Raw genomic sequence first — 14,716 nt, 5'->3', positions numbered from 1 at the left:
AGCATTACATGGGCTTGCTCCTACCTATCTTTACGATTTGGTCCTGCCGTACATACCTACATGTACGCTACGGTCACAAGACGCAGGCCTCCTAATTGTCCCAAGAATTTCTAAGCAAACAGCTGGAGGCAGGGCTTTCTCCTATAGAGCTCCATTTATATGGAATGGTCTGCCTACCCATGTGAGAGACGCAGACTCGGTCTCAACCTTTAAGTCTTTACTGAAGACTCATCTCTTCAGTAGGTCATATGATTGAGTGTAGTCTGGCCCAGGAGTGTGAAGGTGAACGGAAAGGCTCTGGAGCAACGAACCGCCCTTGCTGTGTCTGCCTGGCCGGTTCCCCTCTCTCCACTGGGATTCTCTGCCTCTAACCCTATTACAGGGGCTGAGTCACTGGCTTACTGGTGCTCTTCCATGCCGTCTCTAAGAGGGGTGTGTCACTTGAGTGGGTCGAGTCACTGACGTGATCTTCCTGTCCGGGTTGGGCCCCCCCCCTTGGGTTGTACCGTGGCGGAGATCTTTGTGGGCTATACTCGGCCTTGTCTCAGGATGGTAAGTTGGTGGTTGAAGATATCCCTCTAGTGGTGTGGGGGCTGTGCTTTGGCAAAGTGGGTGGGGTTATATCCTGCCTGTTTGGCCCTGTCCGGGGGTATCATCGGATGGGGCCACAGTGTCTCCTGACCCCTCCTGTCTCAGCCTCCAGTATTTATGCTGCAGTAGTTTATGCGTCGGGGGGCTAGGGTCAGTCTGTTATATCTGGAGTACTTCTCCTGTCTTATCTGGTGTCCTGTGTGAATTTAAGTATGCTCTCTCTAATTCTCTCTTTCTTTCTTTCTCTCTCTCGGAGGACCTGAGCTCTAGAACCATGCCTCAGGACTACCTGGCCTGATGACTCCTTGCTGTCCCCAGTCCACCTGGCCGTGCTGCTGCTCCAGTTTCAACTGTTCTGCCTGCGGCTATGGAACCCTGACCTGTTCACCGGACGTGCTACCTGTCCCAGACCTGCTGTTTTCAACTCTCTAGAGACAGCAGGAGCGGTACAGATACTCTTAATGATCGGCTATGAAAAGCCAACTGACATTTACTCCTGAGGTGCTGACTTGTTGCACCCTCGACAACTACTGTGATTATTATTATTTGACCATGCTGGTCATTTTTGAACATTTGAACATCTTGGCCATGTTCTGTTATAATCTTCACCCGGCACAGCCAGAAGAGGACTGGCCACCCCTCATAGCCTGGTTCCTCTCTAGGTTTCTTCCTAGGTTTTGGCCTTTCTATGGAGTTTTTCTTAGCCACCGTGCTTCTACACCTGCATTGTTTGGGGTTTTAGGCTGGGTTTCTGTACAGCACTTTGAGATATCAGCTGATGTAAGAAGGGCTATATAAATACATTTGATTTGATTTGATAGGGCAGGAGCCTATCTCCTGTTCCTATAGCGTAAGGCAGCTTGATGTACAAGTACACTCCCAGGACACTGGTCTATCACAGGGCCTTACCCCCGAATTTATTTTTAAAAATGTATCTCTTTATCTCTCTTATTTTTCTCATTTTAACAGTCTTTGGTATGACTCGGCCAGGGATTAAGCACACAACTTTCCAATCTCAGGGTGGACACTAACCACAAGGCCACGGAGTTGGTCACACATAGTTATTGGTTTTTGGTTATTTTTTGTATTGCACTGAATATGATGTTTTTCAACAGAGTTCTAGATCTTTACTATAGGGTTGTCATTTATTTCATTGTAGAAGCTATGTATATCTTCTGAAAAGCAGCTGTCTAGTCTGATGTTCCAGACTTTTATTTTGAAGGTTGATAGACTTATAACGAGACCAGAGGTTGCTCCTTCATTTTGAAGGAAAGTAGGAGGGGATTCGTTGAAGTCTGAACGGTAAAAACAAAATTGCAGAAGGGATTGTTTAGTAAGGCATATTTATTCGTTTTCCTTCAAGCTTTTCTAACCACATATTTTGTAAACGTTTGACAACCATTGGTAGACTACCGTGCAGCATAGATTGCTCCGTTGCTACAGTGCCTGAACTTTGACACACTTTTGAGTCACAAGCTTTTCACACGTTGGCATTGCATAATGTTTTTTTTTGCGTTTTTTTATTCGAATTACTAAACTAAAAGTTGAAATAGTTTTTGACCACACATGACATGAGAGGTGTTGACTGTTAATTTCATTCATTCGTTTTTGTAGACTATTATTAAAGCTGCAGTCCATAATATTTCCTTCCGCAAATACGTGTGATTTCTTATTAAAGGCCCACTGAATATTTACAGGTATTTATGATCATTTAAATGAATTATTTATATATATATATATATATAAATCAATTGATTCTTGTTAAATATCACTTATAATGTTTAGCTAGCTTTATAGAAGTGACGGCTGGTGTTTGTTATTTTTCAAATCAAGGAGTAGGCCTTTAAATGTAACTAAAGAAATGCAGCTGCTGTTTTGAAGAAATCAGTTTACTTTGTATCATATTCAGGCCAGTGGCTTGACGTCTGAGCTCCTGGATGATGGCTGTGAACCGACAGGTCACTAGACACAGTTACCGGGTGTGTACCGGATTGTATCGGCCGCTGTCACGCAGCACTTCTGTGAGCATGGTTCAGAAGGAACTGGTTCGGCCTCCCCAAGATGTCCCCGGAGCAGAGGGGCAGGCAGAGTTCTCCCGGGCCATGATTGGAGGGTTCTTCCAGGAGAGGCCAATGCTGAAGAACCCCTTCCTGGAGGACGCTCTGCTACAGGGATACCTGAGGAGACACCTGCCCAGTGAGGTGTGTGTGTACTGTGTATGCCATAATGTTTCAGAATGGATTGAAACTATGACAATGATGCTTTATCTGTTAGTCACTGACGATGATGGTGTGTGTGTTCCCAGGCAGTGTATTCCGACCTGCGTGTGTTTGGGGACCGATTGGTGCGTGAGGTGGATGGGTGGGGTCGGGAGTGTGAGGTCACACCCCCTCGGTTGGTGACCTATGACCCCTGGGGTTGCCGTGTTGACCGCATTGTCACTTCCCCTGCCTGGCAACGCATGAAGGACCTATCAGCACAGGAGGGGCTGGTTGCCATCGGATACGAGAGGAGCTACGGGGAGTGGAGGTGTACCTGAACCATACACACTGAATCCTTACCTAAACCCTAATACATATACACTCACTTGACAAACACACACTGAATCCTTACCTAAACCCTAATACATATACACTCACCTGACAAACACACAGCGAACATAAAAACATTTAAGTGACATTAATTTCAGAAACAACTCATTGGCATTTTGTGACTTGACATTATTAGAATTTCATACACCAATAGTATGTGTCAGCTAAGGTTAAATATAAACTCAGCAAAAAAAGAAACGTCCTCTCACTGTCAACTGCGTTTATTTTCAGCAAACTTCACATGTGTAAATATTTGTATGAACATAACAAGATTCAACAACTGAGATATAAACTGAACAAGTTCCACAGACATGTGACTAACAGAAATGGAATATTATGTCCCTGAACAAAGGGGGGGGGGTGAAAATCCAAAGTAACAGTCAGTATCTGGTGTGGCCACCAGCTGCATTAAGTACTGCAATGCATCTCCTCCTCATGGACTGCACCAGATTTGCCAGTTCTTGCTGTGAGATGTTACCCCACTCTTCCACCAAGGCACCTGCAAGTTCCCGGACATTTCTGGGGGGAATGGCCCTAGCCCTCACCTTTCGATCCAACAGGTCCCAGATGTGCTCAATGGGATTGAGATCCGGGCTCTTCACTGACCATGGCAGAACACTGACATTCCTGTCTTGCAGGAAATCACACACAGAACGAGCAGTATGGCTGGTGGCATTGTCATTCTGGAAGGTCATGTCTGGATGAGCCTGCAGGAAGGCTACCACATGAGAGATGAGGATGTCTTCCCTGTAACGCACAGTGTTGAGATTGCCTGCAATGACAACAAGCTCAGTCCGATGATGCTGTGACACACCGCCCCAGACCATGACGGACCCTCCACCTCCAAATCGATCCTGCTCCAGAGTACAGGCCTCGGTGTAACGTTCATTCCTTCGATGATAAACGCAAATCCGACCATCACCCCTGGTGAGACAAAACCGTGACTCGTCAGTGAAGACCACTTTTTGCCAGTCCTGTCTGGTCCAGCAACGGTGGGCGATGTTGTTGCCGGTGATGTCTGGAGAGGACCTGCCTTACAACACGCCTACAAGCCCTCAGTCCAGCCTCTCTCAGCCTATTGCGGACAGTCTGAGCACTGATGGAGGGATTGTGCGTTCCTCGTGTAACTCGGGCAGTTGTTGTTGTCGTCCTGTACCTGTCCCGCAGGTGTGACGTTTGGATGTACCGATCCTGTACAGGTGTTGTTACACGTGGTCTGCCACTGCGAGGACGGTCAGCTGTCCGTCCTGTCTCCCTGTAGCGCTGTGTTAGGCATCTCACAGTATGGACATTGCAATTTATTTCCCTGGCCACATCTGCAGTCCTCATGCCTCCTTGCAGCATGCCTAAGGCACGTTCACACAGATGAGCAGAGACACTGGGAATCTTTCTTTTGGTGTTTTTCAGAGTCAGTAGAAAGGCCTCTTTAGTGTCCTAAGTTTTCATAACTGTGACCTTAATTGCCTACCGTCTGTAATCTGTTAGTGTCTTAAATACCATTCCCCAGGTGCATGTTCATTAATTGTTTATGGTTCATTGAACAAGCATGGGAAACAGTGTTTAAACCCTTTACAATGAAGATCTGTGAAGTTATTTGGATTTTTACGAATTATCTCTGAAAGACAGGGTCCTGAAAAAGGGACGTTTCTTTTTTTGCTGAGTTTAGTACTAATATAAAGTGTGTGTGTGTGTGTGTTCCAGTCGTGTGTACCAGATGTGTAAGCTGTATCTGTACTCTCCCTCCTCTGGTCTCTACACCTGTCCTCTGGCTATGACTGATGGAGCTGCCAAGGTTATACAGGTGTGTGTATGTTTGTTTGTGTGTGTCTGTCTGTCTGAATTAACTTTACTGGTTATCACTGCTCATGTTGGAATTGATGATTTGTTGATTTGTGTTCCACACACAAACACAAAGTCACTACAACTTGTGATATTCTGATTCATAAACTTGTCTGCGTGTCTGTGTGTGCATGCCTAGTCTCTGGGTGTGTCTTGGCCAGTAGCGGACGCCTTCAGCCGCCTGACCTCTCGTGACCCTGAGCACTTCTGGACGTCTGGACAGTGGATGACTGAACGCAGGGGCGGATCTGACGTAGGTCAGTGTGTCTGTATTCTCTCTGGTTGGTTACATACAATGTATTAGATGATGATGGGTTCCATGCCTACTGATGATAATGGTATTTGTGTGTGTGAACGTGTGTGTGTCTAGGCAATGGTACAGAGACCGTAGCGTTGCCTCAGAGTGATGGTACATACAGACTGTCAGGTTTCAAGTGGTTCACCTCGGCTACAGATGCAGACATGACTCTCACACTGGCCAGAGTCACAGACGTAGACGGACAGACCACATCGGTACCACTCAATGTTCATCAGCCCTAATTTTTTCAGTTCTTTACTCCTTACTCTTCCGCTCATACTAACACCAGATCCCTGACCCCTCACCTCTTACTTGACCTCCTCACTCCTGATTCTCTGACCCATTAAATCCCCCCCCACGCACGTCTGTCTTCCTCCTCCTAACTGGTGTGTGTGTGTATGTCCGTCTCAGGGCAGTAGGGGTCTGTCTATGTTCTATGCTGCAGTGCGTGATGAGCAGGGGATGGTTCAGGGCATCGAGGTCCAAAGACTGAAGGACAAACTGGGAACCAGACAGATGCCCACTGCCGAGCTGCTGCTGGACGGCCTGCCTGCTCACAGGGTCAGATTCTCTCTAACACTCTCACTCTCACTCTCACTCTCACAGACACTAACATTCCTCCCTTCTTTCTCAGCTGTCAGAAGAGGGGAGAGGTGTGGCGTGTATAGCCAACATGCTGACTGTGACTCGTATCCATAACAGCGTGTCTGCTGTGGCTGGTATGAGGAGGTAGGACATCTATTCACTACTACCCACTGCCGTACTAACGGTCAAGAGTGTGTATTGATTGTGTGTGTGTGTGTGTGTGTGTGTGTGTGTGTGTGTGTGTGTGTGTGTGTGTGTGTGTGTGCGCGCGCGCGCAGGGTACTCCAGCTTGCTCGTGACTACGCCACACGTCGCTCTACCTTTGGGAAGCTCTTAAGAGACCATCCCCTTCACATGCAGACCCTCGCTAGGATGGAGGTCAGCTGAATATAAAGTTGTAAAATAGAATACCCTACTATAACCCCTAAACCTACCACTTGTCTCCACCTTGTCTTCACACACTTCAGCTCTCTTTTTCTCTTCTTCCTCCCCTCAATACCTTCCTCCTATAGGTGGAGACTCGAGGAGCGTTCCTGCTGGTGATGGACGTCTGTCGTCTGATTGGCCGAGAGGAGACAGGCCACTCCTCCCAGCTGGAGACTCACCTCCTTCGCCTGCTCACACCTGTGGCTAAACTCTACACTGGCAAACAGGTACACACACGCACACAAACACTCTGTTTTTGTCAACAAACAGGTAGCCAATTACATTACATCAGAAATCAGTACATAGACATTGGTTAATACTGGCAGATGGCAGTGGAAAACTGGTGTGTGTATTTAATCATTTTTGTCGTTGTATAAAGGCATTAGAGATGTGTGTGAGGTGATGCAGGGTGTGTGTGTGTGTGTACCATCCCTGTGTGTCTCAGGCGGTTGCCGTGATTTCCGAGGGGCTGGAGAGTTTTGGGGGGCAGGGCTACATCGAGGACACGGGACTACCTGCAATGCTCAGAGATGCTCAGGTAGGTAGTCACATGATGTACACAGACTTACTTTGTGTTACGTAATGGAGTAAAGTTATGGATGAAGTAGTTTGTTACTTTCAGTCTGTTACTCAACAGCAACAATTGAGTGGCAATAGTTGTAGTGCAACAGTACCCAGGGCCAGACTACTGCATTTGGGGCCCCGACCTCCAGGGTGCAAATGTTCTGCAATTCGACACTTTTTGCTATGGGTCAGATAGAAAAACGATACTGTTTTATAGCTCATCTCATGCCATTGTTCACCTTGTGCCATGAGGCTGAGAGAAAATTGTGCAGTTTGAAGGTGAATTTCCTGCAATTCTACACATGTTTCTATCATACAAAAAACATATTTTTGGTTGGGGGCACCAAGGAAGTCGGGGGCCCCGGGGCCAGGGCTCTAAATTTAAATATTTAATTGGTAGCACTGGTGCTCCCAATTGGTGCTCACCACATAAAATGTAGGAGCCCCAGAAAATACGATTTCAAAACATTTGAGATATAGCCTATATTGGGATTATATGAATTCAATTTACTTTTGAAGCACATGTTGTGCCCGATAAACTAATATTTAACACTATAAAGGCATTAGTTAAGCTAAGATGTTGATACGAATACCTGTCATTGAAATTACAAAGTAATGTGTGGAATATTAGGTGTCTACATTGTGTAAAAGCACTGTTTTCCAATTGATATGGAGTACATAGAAAATTGTACACTGTCTCTTTAAAAAAGTCAGGTTTGTGATGATGACATACAAGAGACCTGTCATTCATTCATTGCTATGATCATTGATCCCCTAAAGAAGCTATCCCTTTACCTTTCTTTCTGTGACCCAAAATGTTTGGATATACTGGTAAAGTTACCACGTTGTTAGCTAGCTAACCCTTTGAGATAACCTGACTCAACAAAGTGTAAACAAATGGTTAACTACGCGCAAGTAGTTTTTGAACTGCCCACAACATGGTTTATGAATGTAAAATGCGGTCCTGGCAATTCAGGTACTATGGGTCAGATCTTTTGACCTGATTGGGCTACAAGCAAACCGTTTTCACTGTAGTAATGGTGCAACCATGACGCTATCAAATCTGCACACTTTTTTCTCTAGGGCACTCGTTAACAACGGTACAGCGTATCCTTATAATTTTAATATTTTTCCTAGTCGCACAGTGCTCATTTTAGAGCCCTGCCCAGGTCACATGCCCCTCGCTCCTATTCGGTAATCCAGCCCTGACAGTACCTCTTCTCTCTCTCACTCTATTTCTAGGTGTTGAGTATCTGGGAGGGGACCACTAATGTTCTGTCTCTTGATGTTCTGCGCTGCGTCTCTCGGAGCTCGGGCCTCGTACTGCAGGCCTACTTCACACACACTCAGGTCAGGGTCCCTTAACCCTCTACTGACTAAGCCTTGTCTAAGCCGGGGGTTGGGGGGGTTCTACTAAGCTATATGGAATTGTTTTAAGAAGGTCATACCAAGGATCATTTAGCTATTTGATTTTTAATTTTAAGACCTATTGAAGTATAAAAAAATTATAATTATTATATGATGAACATTTTTATTTGGCCTAACTGCTGTTAGCCCATACAAAAGCATTGAATAACAGATTCACTACATGGAACAACAGATATCAAAAGGAAGTTTGTTCTGAAGTGTCTGTCCTATATCTGAGAGATATAAGAAAGATCTGGAAACATGTATTTAACCCCTTATTTTTGGCACTAAACAGTCTCCATATATACTTCCATTCATTTTTCCAACTGGTACCGGGGACCTTCAGGCCTGTAGGCATCCTAGAGCAGAACCACCAACATGTTAGTGTGTAGTCCAAACTGTTGGGACGTAACAGACCATTTTGTGAGATTTTCGTGATGTCTCATGGTCTGACAAACACCACTCTAGCTCTGTCACCTTTCACCGCACATGCGGAAGTACGACATCGGTGGAAGCGGTGGATTGAGAAGCATCGAATGCAAAAATATATATTTCTAGCTTAAACTGACAGTTTTTTTTTTATGGGGATTGTTTTATTATTCTAATTACACTGAACAGAAATATAAACACAGCATGTGAAGTGTTGGTCCCATGTTTCATGAGCTGAAATAAAATATCTGAGAAATGTTCCATAGTCACACAAAGCTTATTTCTCGAAAATGTTGTTTACATTCCTGTTAGTGAGCATTTCTCCTTTGCCAAGACAATCCATCCACCTGACAGGTGTGGCATATCAATAAGCTGGTTAAACAGCATTATCATTACACAGGTGCACTTTGTGCTGGGGACAATAAAAGGCCACTCTAAAATGTACAGTTTTGTCACACAACACAATGCCACAGATGTTTTGAGGTAGCGTGCAATTGGCATGCTGACTGCAGGAATGTCCACCAGAGCTGTTGCCAGAGAATTTAATGTTACATTTTACATTTTAGTCATTTAGCAGACGCTCTTATCCAGAGCGACTTACAGTAGAGTGCATACATTTTATTACATTTTTACATACTGAGACAAGGATATCCCTACCGGCCAAGAGCAGACGCTCTTATCCAGAGCGACTTACAGTAGAGTGCATACATTTTATTACATTTTTTTTTTACATACTGAGACAAGGATATCCCTACCGGCCAAACCCTCCCTACCGTCCAAACCCTCCCTAACCCGGACGACGCTATGCCAATTGTGCGTCGCCCCACGGATCTCCCGGTTGCGGCCGGCTGCGACAGAGCCTGGGCGCGAACCCAGCCCAGCCTGGGCGCGAACCCAAGGACTCTGGTGGCGCAGCTAGCACTGCGATGCAGTGCCCTAGACCACTGCGCCACCCGGGAGATACATGAGATGTTCATAAGAATTCTCTACCATAAGCTGCCTCCAACGTTGTTTCCAAGAATTTGGCGTCCTATTGGCCTCACAACCGCAGACCACGTGTAACCACGCCAGCCCAGGACCTCCACATCCGGCTTCTTCACTTGCGGGATCGTCTGAGACCAGCCACCCGGACAGCTGATGAAACTGAGTTTGCACAACTAAAGAATTTCTGCACAAACTGTCAGAAACCGTCTGAGGGAAGCTCATCTGCGTGTACGTCGTCCTCAACAGGGTCTTGACCTGACTGCAGTTCGGCGTCATAATCGACTTCAGTGGGCAAATGCTCACCTTCAATGGCCACTGGCACGCTGGAGAAGTGTGCTCTTCACGGATTAATCGTGGTTTCAACTGTAACGGGCAGACGGCGTGTATGGTGTTGTGTTGGCAAGCGGTTTGCTGATGTCAACATTGTGCCCCATGGTGGGATTATGGTATGGGCAGGCATAAACTACGGACAACGATCACAATTGCATTTTATTGATGGTCATTTGAATGCACAGAGATACCGTGACGAGATCCTGAGGCCCATTGTTGTGCCATTTATCCACTACCATCACCTCATGTTTCAGCATGATAATGCACAGCCCCATGTCACAATTCCTGGAAGCTGTAAATGTCCCAGTTATTCCATGGCCTGCATAATCACCAGACATGTCACCCATTGAGTATGTTTGGGATGCTCTGGATCGACGTGTACGACAGCATTTTCCAGCATTTTCTTCCTATTTTCTACATTGTACAGTAATAGTGAAGACATCAAACTATGAAATAACACATATTGAATCATGTAGTAACCAAAAAAGTGTTAAACAAATCAAAATATACACTGCTCAAAAAAAATTAAGGGAACACTAAAATAACACATCCTAGATCTGAATGAATGAAATATTCTTATTAAATACTTTTTTCTTTACATAGTTGAATGTGCTGACAACAAAATCACACAAAAATTATCAATGGAAATCAAATTTATCAACCCATGGAGGTCTGGATTTGGAGTCACACTCAAAATTAAAGTGGAAAACCACACTACAGGCTGATCCAACTTTGATGTAATGTCCTTAAAACAAGTCAAAATGAGGCTCAGTAGTGTGTGTGGCCTCCACGTGCCTGTATTACCTCCCTACAACGCCTGGGCATGCTCCTGATGAGGTGGCGGATGGTCTCCTGAGGCATCTCCTCCCAGACCTGGACTAAAGCATCCGCCAACTCCTGGACAGTCTGTGGTGCAACGTGGCGTTGGTGGATGGAGCGAGACATGATGTCCCAGATGTGCTCAATTGGATTCAGGTCTGGGGAACGGGCGGGCCAGTCCATAGCATCAATGCCTTCCTCTTGCAGGAACTGCTGACACACTCCAGCCACATGAGGTCTAGCATTGTCTTGCATTAGGAGGAACCCAGGGCCAACCGCACCAGCATATGGTCTCACAAGGGGTCTGAGGATCTCATCTCGGTACCTAATGGCAGTCAGGCTACCTCTGGCGAGCACATGGAGGGCTGTGCGGCCCCCCAAAGAAATGCCACCCACACCATGACTGACCCACTGCCAAACCGGTCATGCTGGAGGATGTTGCAGGCAGCAGAACGTTCTCCACGGCGTCTCCAGACTCTGTCACGTCTGTCACGTGCTCAGTGTGAACCTGCTTTCATCTGTGAAGAGCACAGGGCGCCAGTGGCGAATTTGCCAATCTTGGTGTTCTCTGGCAAATGCCAAACGTCCTGCACGGTGTTGGGCTGTAAGCACAACCCCCACCTGTGGACGTCGGGCCCTCATACCACCCTCATGGAGTCTGTTTCTGACCGTTTGAGCAGTCATTTTGCAGGGCTCTGGCAGTGCCCCTCCTTGCACAAAGGCGGAGGTAGCGGTCCTGCTGCTGGGTTGTTGCCCTCCTACGGCCTCCTCCACGTCTCCTGATGTACTGGCCTGTCTCCTGGTAGCGCCTCCATGCTCTGGACACTACGCTGACAGACACAGCAAACCTTCTTGCCACAGCTCGCATTGATGTGCCATCCTGGATGAGCTGCACTACCTGAGCCACTTGTGTGGGTTGTAGACTCCGTCTCATGCTACCACTAGAGTGAAAGCACCGCCAGCATTCAAAAGTGATCAAAACATCAGCCAGGAAGCATAGGAACTGAGAAGTGGTCTGTGGTCACCACCTGCAGAACCACTCCTTTATTGGGGGTGTCTTGCTAATTGCCTATAATTTCCACCTGTTGTCTATTCCATTTGCACAACAGCATGTGAAATTTTTTGTCAATCAGTGTTGCTTCCTAAGTGGACAGTTTGATTTCACAGAAGTGTGATTGACTTGGAGTTACATTGTGTTGTTTAAGTGTTCCCTTTATTTTTTTGAGCAGTGTATTTTATTTTTGAGATTCTTCAAATAGCCACCCTTTGCCTTTGACAGCTTTGCACACTATTGGCATTCTCTCAACCAGCTTCTCCTGGAATGCTTTTCTAACCCTCTTGAAGGATTTCCCACATATGCTGAGCACTTGTTGGCTGCTTTTCCTTCACTCTGCGGTCCAACTCATCCCAAACCATCTCAATTGGGTTGAGGACGGGTGATTGTGGAGGCCAGGTCATCTGATCAAATAGCCCTTACACAGCTTGGAGGTTTGTTGGGTCATTGTCCAGTTGAAAAACAAATGATAGTCCCACTAAGCACAAACCAGATGGGATGGCGTATCGCTGCAGAATGCTGTGGTAGACATGCTGGTTAATTGTGCATTGAATTTTAAATAAATCACAGACAGTGTAACCATCAAAGCACCCCCACACCACCACCTCCTCCATGCTTCATGGTGGGAACCACACATGCGGAGATCATCCGTTCATCCTCTGCGTCTCACAAAGACACGGCGGTTGGAACCAAAAATCTCAAATTTGGACTCATCAGACCAAAGGACAGATTTCAACTGCTCTAATGTCCATTGCTTGTGTTTCTTGGCCCAATAAAGTATCTTCTTCTTATTGGTGTCCTTTAGAAGTGTTTTATTTGCAGCAATTGAGCATGAAGGCCCGAATCACGCAGTCTCCTCTAAACAGTTGATGTTGAGATGTCTGTTACTTGAACTCTGAAGCATTTATTTGGGCTGCAATTTCTGAGGCTGGTAACTCTAATGAACTTATCCTCTGCAGCAGAGGTAACTTCCTTTCCTGTGGCGGTCCTCATGAGAGCCAGTTTCATCATCGTGCTTGATGGTTTTTGCGACTGCACTTGAAGAAACTTTCAAAGTTCTTGACATTTTCCCTATTGACTGACCTTCATGTCTTAAAGTAATGATGGACTGTCGTTTCTCTTTGCTTATTTGAGCTGTTCTTGCCATAATATGGACTTGGTATTTTACCAAATAGGGCTATCTTCTGTATACCACCCCTACCTTGTCACAACACAACTGATTGGCTCAAACGCATTAAGAAGGAAAGAAATTCCACAAATTAACTTTTAACAAGGCACACCTGTTAATTGAAATGCATTCCAGGTGACTACCTCATGAAGCTGGTTGAAAAAATGCCAAGAGCTGCCAAAGCTGTCATCAAGGCAAAGGGTGGCTACTTTGAATAATCACAAATATAAGATATATTTTGATTTGTTTAACACTTTTTTGGTTACTACATGATTCCATATGTGTTATTTCATAGTTTTGATGTCTTCACTATTATTCTATGTAGGAAATAGTAAAAACAAAGAAAAACTCTTGAATGAGTAGGTGTATCCAAACCTTTGACTGGTACTGTATATATTTTTTACTGAGCTTAGTTTTTGTTGATAGACTTAGACAGTTAAGATCCCATTTGGGATATTTAGTTAGTTTCCGCAGCGTTTATCTAGCATCATCCTCCTTGCACCAACATTGAATGGCAGGCATGAAATACTGTTACTATTAAAAAATGAAAAAGACCCTACAACATCTGTTGATTGCTATACAAATTCCGACTTTCTCCCTCTATCTGCGTCTCTCCCTCTTACTCATCCCCCAGTCCCTGCTGGCAGCAGCCTCCCTCCCCTCCCTGTCTGTGGCTGTGAGATCAGTAGACAGCGCTCTCTCTGGTCTGAGAGAGTTCCTGCAGGCCGCTGCTCTCAAACCACCTGGCTTTATGGAGCTGGCAGCACGAGACCTGGCATACAGTTTGGCACGCATTTATATGGGTACTACACACTTTCTATTTGATATTTTTTACTCTACATCATTGGGAAGGGCCCGTAAGCAAGCATTTCACGGTAAAGTTTACACCTGTTGTTTTCGGTACATGTGACAAATACAATTCGATTTTTAACTGAGCATTGGCATAACAGGTAGCACTTACTGTATAGCCCGTCACCTTTCTCAGTTAACCATTGCCAGAGTTGGCTTGCCCTGAGGATGTATTGTGACCACATCTGTGTGTGTGTTTCAGGGGCTCTGCTCATTGACCACGCCTCATGGGAGGGAGCCTCTCACTCTGATGCCTATGCTGCTCTGCGGTAAACACACATCCGTCCCCACCACTAGTCCATAGTCCAGAGCTCTCCAACCCTGTTCCAGTAAAGCTACCCTCTAGGTTTTCACTCCAGCTAATTATTAGAATCGGGTGTGCTAGATTAGGGTTGGAGCGAAAACCTACAGGACGGTAGTTCTCCAGGAACAGGGTTGGAGAGCCCTGCCCTAGTCCTTACTAATTGTAGGCTAATAGTTCTAGCATTAAATGTGTGTATCTGTGTGTGTTACAGGTGGTGTGAGCAGGACTTGTGTCCAGTGGTAAGTAAGGCGGCCATAGGATGCTACAACATGAAGACTCTGCCCCTGGATGCTGCGCTGGTCTATGAAGAGTCAACCAGTGACTGAGGGGGTGTGGGGTTGGCTGGGGGCAGGCAATATTCGTGTTCTCAAGGCGATGTAGTCTATGTAAGAAGGGGTACTTCGTGATTAGCCTATTATGTATGACTGCATGCTATTTCCTGACCTGTGTTAAAATAAAGACTTTCTGATGGAGAGCA

At 45.8% G+C, this 14,716-nt stretch overlaps 1 protein-coding gene across 6 annotated transcripts; it reads left to right on the top strand.

Annotated features, from left to right (window-relative positions):
• The first annotated feature begins 1,798 nt into the window (after positions 1-1,798).
• LOC139545285 (acyl-CoA dehydrogenase family member 11-like) lies at positions 1,799-14,713 on the top strand. 6 transcript variants are annotated; one of them, XM_071352898.1, is made up of 16 exons: positions 1,864-1,893; positions 2,206-2,288; positions 2,501-2,792; positions 2,897-3,120; positions 4,884-4,983; positions 5,161-5,278; positions 5,392-5,534; positions 5,731-5,880; positions 5,954-6,048; positions 6,183-6,282; positions 6,417-6,557; positions 6,776-6,868; positions 8,137-8,244; positions 13,720-13,888; positions 14,137-14,203; positions 14,450-14,713. In XM_071352898.1, the coding sequence occupies exons 3-16, from the start codon at positions 2,529-2,531 to the stop codon at positions 14,562-14,564; spliced, it is 1,887 nt and encodes a 628-aa protein (XP_071208999.1). In that variant the 5' UTR covers positions 1,864-1,893; positions 2,206-2,288; positions 2,501-2,528; the 3' UTR covers positions 14,565-14,713. The 6 variants fall into 6 exon arrangements, with proteins under 6 accessions (XP_071209002.1, XP_071208998.1, XP_071209004.1 ...); XM_071352899.1 differs by lacking the exon at positions 1,864-1,893 and adding an exon at positions 1,907-1,924; XM_071352901.1 differs by lacking the exon at positions 2,206-2,288 and having other exon boundaries at positions 1,799-1,893.
• The last annotated feature ends 3 nt before the right edge of the window (positions 14,714-14,716 follow it).

Source organism: Salvelinus alpinus, chromosome 19, assembly GCF_045679555.1.
Source record: "Salvelinus alpinus chromosome 19, SLU_Salpinus.1, whole genome shotgun sequence".
Taxonomy (NCBI): domain Eukaryota; kingdom Metazoa; phylum Chordata; class Actinopteri; order Salmoniformes; family Salmonidae; genus Salvelinus; species Salvelinus alpinus.
This window is presented reverse-complemented; position numbering and strand designations above follow the sequence as displayed.

Excerpts from the sequence above, each read along its gene's own strand:
- LOC139545285 (XM_071352901.1), top strand. The coding sequence starts at position 2,529 with ATGATGGCTGTGAACCGACAGGTCACTAGACACAGTTACCGGGTGTGT. Across the intron at positions 5,535-5,730 it reads TAGACGGACAGACCACATCG|GGCAGTAGGGGTCTGTCTAT; the intron begins GTACCACTCAAT and ends TGTCCGTCTCAG. Across the intron at positions 13,889-14,136 it reads TTTGGCACGCATTTATATGG|GGGCTCTGCTCATTGACCAC; the intron begins GTACTACACACT and ends TGTGTGTTTCAG.